The sequence below is a fragment of the Taudactylus pleione genome, unplaced genomic scaffold (assembly GCF_031769625.1).
Source record: "Taudactylus pleione unplaced genomic scaffold, aTauple2 ptg000004l, whole genome shotgun sequence".
NCBI classification, from domain to species: Eukaryota; Metazoa; Chordata; class Amphibia; order Anura; family Myobatrachidae; genus Taudactylus; species Taudactylus pleione.
In genome coordinates this window covers 4,104,921-4,110,920 of record NW_028284407.1, presented here as the reverse complement: position 1 = coordinate 4,110,920, position 6,000 = coordinate 4,104,921, and the positions used below count along the sequence as shown (strand labels likewise).

Below are 6,000 nucleotides of genomic sequence, written 5' to 3'. Positions count from 1 at the left end.
ACATTAAGAACTATCAGCTGATAAATGAAAGGACAGCAAAGACTACAGGTCACAGGACATGCACACGTGTGTTACACATCGCTATGTTCCTGTCTCTACAGTGTTGTGCATGTTATATGAGCATTATAACAAAGGATCAGACATTTCTCTCTGTTATATCAATGTACATAGGAGGGGAATTCAATTCTCAGCGATGTACAGCTGATGTCTGGCTGCGCACATTACGGCTTATTGTGGTAACAAGTGTTTCCCTCTCTTTTCTTTGCACTTCTACGAGGTAAGAGGAAATATGAGTGAAGATAAATCGCCACTGAGTACCTTCACGGCCATTCTGGAGACACATTGCAGATAACTGAATTTATCCCCCATACAATCTAAGTAAAGAATACAGCTATTACTACTTAACGAAAGCAAAACTAGAATTATAACTACACATCCACTACAGATCACTATTAAAATGGCAGCACATGGGATGTACTAAGCACTGGAAAGCGATAGAGTGGAGAGTGATAAACAACCAGCCAATCAGCTCCTCACTGTCATTTTTCAAACACAGCCTGAAACATGACAGGAGCTGAATGGTTGGTAGTTTATCACTCTCCAATTTATCACTTTCCAGAGCTTAGTACATCTCATCCAGGGGGAGATGTACTAAACTCTGGAAAGTGATACATTGGAGAGTGATAAACTGCCAACCAATCAGCTACTATCTGTCCTTTTTCAAACACAGCCTGTAACATAACAGTGAGGAGCTGAGTGGCTGGCAATTTACCACTCTCCACTCTATCACTTACCAGAGCTTAGTACATCTCCCCCAGGTGCAATATATATATCCCCTCTAGTCTAGCATAGTGCATAGTGATGCTGAGTATAACTACTCATGTCTTATCAACATAATAATGTTTCAGTAGCTTGCACTCTTTAGGATAGATCTAATAAAGATTCCAAAAAAGGTAAAGTGCAACCAATCAGATGCTAGCTATCATTTATCTAGTGCATTCAAGAATAGCTATAAGCAACTGTAACTGGTTGCTATAGCAACACCATCACTTTTCCTTTTTAAAAATCTTTAGTAAATCTATGTAACCCATAGCCCAAAGAAATAGAGTTTACGGCTGAAAGATCCAGGCTTACTAAACATGTAGTAAACCAAGACGTAGGGGGAACGTGTCCCACAATTAGAAATAACATTTTATATCTACACATCACAGTATTTACACATTTAGCACATGAATTGTTACACTGTCAAAACGCAGCGAGAGTCCTCTGGCAGTTATGGAATTACATGGGCAAAAAGCAGGACGATGTATTAACAAACAAGATACAAAACTGAGCGCTGCATTATAATAGCTGCTTGTGCAGAAAATAAAAACACAAAGAAACCAGTTGAATTCCACTGGAATTAATTAATTGCCTACAGCTGACAGATTAGTTACACCCAAACCCCCCCTCCAAAAAAAAATAGAAAATAAATCTTTGGCCTTAAAGTTTACCAGCCCCCTACATACAGTGTAAGCAGCCATTTTGTAAGCTGAACCAGTAATGATGGGAATGTAGACAGTCACTGCGTCACTGCAATAGAAAAATGTGACGTGACCAAGGCACAGAAATACAGTCAGCCCCAGTAATGACACTGAACGGACAGGCCGTGCTCCCACTGATACTCTGCACGCTCCCATTGTTACTCTCCACGCTCCCATTGATACTCTGCACGCTCCCATTGATACTGTGCACTGTGTGTAGGCAACCTGTACACTTTAAAGTTAAATGTAAAAGGTAACGGGAAGTAATAAATACCCCACAAGTTATGCTATTTACAGAAATAACATTGAAACATAGTTGTTAGGTTATAAATCTGAAAACAATTGCAAATGTTACTATGTGTTGAATGACATATTGCACATTTTCAGGATTTTTTTACACATAAGTCAATTTGCAGCCTCGAAAGCAAAAGGAATGTATATTTAAACCAGGTGAGTGTTAGTTGTACGTAGTGTAATTTAAAGGCTCCGATTCACCGTTCCGATCAGCCGGTCGGAAACGCTGACAGATCAATGATAGCCAATATGTCGGGGAATCGGAGAAATGATTTGTGTTGAAATCCCCGATTTGCCGATCCTGATCATATTTTGGTCGGGATTGGCAAATTTAAGGTAATCAAACATGTTGGATTTCACCGATGTCCCAGCGTCTGGCGATCAGGGAATTGCGACAAACCGTTGCCGATGTATGGAGCCCGTAAGACACGACGTTCAGCACTATGCAACATTTGAAGGCTCTCCTTGCAATGAAGGGATTTCAAGGCAGACCCAGTAGGGTCTATCATGGCTACATATGAAAAAAAGCAATTGGTGATGGCTGTGTAAAGAAATGAATTTTTTGCATAGGAAATATGACCAAACTATTTCACAATTTATTACATGCTAAGATTGATAATGGCACAAAGATGAGTTTAAGGCAAATAGAAATCTGTCCAGAAAAAGGGTTCTATAGTGACTGTAAACGCCTTTTTAGAGACTTTAATGCACTAAAAGCAGTTCAGTGACTGCTTTCTCCTTTATTGCATAATGACAGTAGATCAGCATTAAATAAAACTTAGCACCCCTTCCTGACATTTTGTGCACCTATAAACCAAATCCTTTGCTGATGATAACTATCACGTATCGGGCAGCCTAATACTTAAGTTCCATATTCCCCCGGCAAGCCTCATTTTCCCAACTAGCCAGGAAGTAGCACCCAAAGACAATTCACGATAACGCCTATGGCTTAGAACATACCCAATTCAACAACCGTGGTGCTCTTTCAATTATTAGTAACCGTTATAAAAAAAAATATACAATTATAAATATTCCTAGGAATAACTTTCATTTTCATTCCAATTGGTGACCCATTGCTTTTTTTCACTGTTCTGCTTCAATTTTCCATCTTTGAACTGGCGTTCCTCTTTGGGAATTCGTACAGCATGGTATTGTGGGACACTGTCATCGTACCTGGAACGTTTAAAGAATCCACACTGCAACGGGAGACAGGTTTTATTAGAGCATTATAGAAGTATCATTCATGGTAATGACAGGCAACTTTACAAGAAGACTTTGGCAGAAAAGCGCATTGCCAGGCCCAGCTGTGGAAAAAGGCAGCACAGAAGCATCTTATAAGCTAAATAATGAAAGTGTTTAGAATAGTTCTCAAATGTTAGAAACACTTGGTAAAATAGCAAGGCCATTCCAGTGGAGACATAGACATATACAATAAATAATAGAAATCTCTATGATGTAAGATGCTCTTCATGATACTCACTATTGTTCTGTATCTAGAGTGCCATTAAGCCTGGAACAAGTTTCCAAAAGTGTTCAACTTTGTATACTAGTGCTTAGACCAAGTAGTATGTATAGCCGCCAAGAGGTATTACAAGTCTGTTACTGCAGCTTCTTGGGGCTCCCTCCTTAGATACTTAGGGCACCGAGAAAAAGGAGGCATGGCCACACCGTGTTGGGTGCCTGGTCAAACCATTATGGAGCCATGGCTACGCTACTTTGGAAGCATACCTAGCATGTGCGCAATTCTATGTTGCCTCTTACCCCACCTACAAATCAAACCTAGCGCCTAGTTATTGCCTCTCTCAATACTGATGCCGGAGAACGTGGGGAAACGGGCAGGGCCTTCAAGTCAGGACACCACCTTGGCGCCTTTGGTCCTATGTCCCATGAAGCACTTGGAAATACTGTCGGACATGCATGAAAATCTACGCACAGGTAATTGAGTAACAGAGGTGCTATAACTCATTTTCTAAACTGTATTAGAAATCTTATAATTCGATAAGTTGTTATGTCAATCAGTTACCTTCTGCACTGATTTTCTATATATCGCTGACTATTTCGGAGTAACATGTCATGGTCCTACTTCTATGCTTAAGTGAAAGAAAGTGCCTAACTTATGCATGAATGTGGACATGTCTTTATAATACAATAAAAAAAATCACTAGTATTGTTAAAACATCAAATAAGCTTTAGGCTAAAACTAAAGTTTATAATCATTGTTTCATCCCCATGCCTAGAGCTAGAGTATTAAGATCATCTTTCCTGTTTTTTGTAAGTTTACATGATCAGACAATTGCTGAACTGTCTTGAAAAGATAGGTAAGTTGGTAGTTTTTGGCTGAGATGGCCAATCGTGTGTGTGGAGACTCCAACAGTTCTTAAATTCTTTTGGACTATGACAGCAGCGAGATATCTGTATTGGCACTGGGTGACTGCACTGTATAGGGGCTCCTGTGTCCCAGATCAGAGGTTCCAATTGGGTTGACTATGTAAATAGTTGGGAAGTAATTTCAGAGAAAGTGCCAGGTTCCTAGAGGTTCTCTTCCCTGGAAATGTCCCCTATTTTTTACAGTTTACAATTTCTCACTGATTAAGATTTATAAGTAAAACTACAATGCATTCTAAAAGGCGCAAGTTATAGATACAGGCAAATCAAAACTGGATGTGTCTCCACAATCCTACACGTAAATGCCCCTGACCTGCCTCTCCAAGGGCAATTGGGTGCAATAAAAGTATACACACAATTAAAAATATGGGCGTGAGTTTTGTGTGCAGTATGATAAGTTTTACATATAGCTCATCTTTACGTGGCCCAAATGGAATTCCTTCCAACTCCAAATCAGGACACATTTGTTTTTGTTTTTTAAGACTTTTGTAAATGACCTTTTAAAGATTTTTAAACATTTACAAAGGCAAAACATTTTCTAACTAAGCATAGTGAACATGTCTCGACTGACTGTGTATTGCACCTATGTCTGATCAAAGTGGAGGTATTGCCCAGATTCTAGTTGTTATTAATTTATTGTCATATTTCGTTGTAGCTTGTAACGTTCGTATTAAAGGCTTACTTATTTGTTACCAGATAGGTGATTGAGCAAATGTATTTATTTAATTTATAATCGTGATTAAAAGAAATCTGCGGCACATTTGAAGGTAAGTGCACCACCTAATTAGGCCCCAGTAGTGTAACAGGTTGCCTCTCACGGAGATAAATGATAGCTAGAATCCGATTGGTTGTCTGGGTAACATCTTAGCTTGTACTCTTTAGATGGTGTGATAAATCTCCCCCATATGCTTGTATGACCCTGCCCAGCTCCCAACAGAAATAATTTTAAAATATTACAAACTACATACATATGCAGCCATACTGCCCACAGATCTGGTTGTTCATTTTTAGACCAATCAACCAGATCTGGCCAGGGCTGTCGAGAGCTCTGACGGGCCCAGGTACTGGGAAGGGGGTGGGAATAGTGAGAGGAAACGCTCTCTCACTGCCTGATGTGCCGCTGTGGCTTTGCTACTATATAGGAGTGGCCAGTGGTAGTGGGCAGTTGGAACCCTTCTGGGTTCCTCCAACCAGATTGGGAAAGCAGTACCCCCCACCTCTCTATGCCCCTTGATCTGACTCTGTGCCCAGTTTGTGCCATTTCTTAATAATTGTGTTGTAAAAGCAGGCACTGAATGAGCAGGAAAGCTCACCCAGATATATATAAAGGTCATAATGATAATTTTGTGACAACACACAAATCCTAGAGAAAATAAATGATCTGACATATATAAATGTTATTTCAGTATTACATCCCTAAGTAGCTTATTGCAATTTTATAAACAGACTATGGGGTCTATGTACTAAGCCTTGGAGGGAGATAACGTGGACCGATATAAAGTACCAACCAATCAGCTCCTAATTGTCATTTTTCAAACACAGGGCTCCATTTACTAAGCCTTGGATCGAGGTAAAGTGAGCATAGATAAAGTACCAGCCAATTAAGAAGCCCGGTATCAGCAACGTCTTGGAGAGTGCTCGGTGTTCCTGGGCAGTGACTCGGGCAGTACAGTACTTTCAGAGATATAAACAGCGACAGATTGCGGGACAGAGGGGTAGTACATTGTGGAAGTTTTATGTTTAGTAGTATTACATGCATGAGTAGATGATAAAAGATTAAATAAGTCTTTTCAAGATT

General features: G+C 39.9%; 1 protein-coding gene across 2 annotated transcripts in view; it reads right to left on the bottom strand.

Annotated features, from left to right (window-relative positions):
* Nucleotides 1-625: 625 nt before the first annotated feature.
* ITGA6 (integrin subunit alpha 6) overlaps nt 626-6,000 on the bottom strand; it is a 109,349-nt gene continuing 103,974 nt past the window's right edge. The window contains exon 25 of one of the 2 annotated variants that reach the window (XM_088471154.1): nt 626-3,013. In XM_088471154.1, coding sequence (XP_088327280.1) covers nt 2,852-3,013 — 162 coding nt within the window. In that variant the 3' untranslated portion in view covers nt 626-2,851. The remainder of the gene's footprint in view (nt 3,014-6,000) is intronic. The other variant, XM_088471094.1, reaches the window with a different exon arrangement.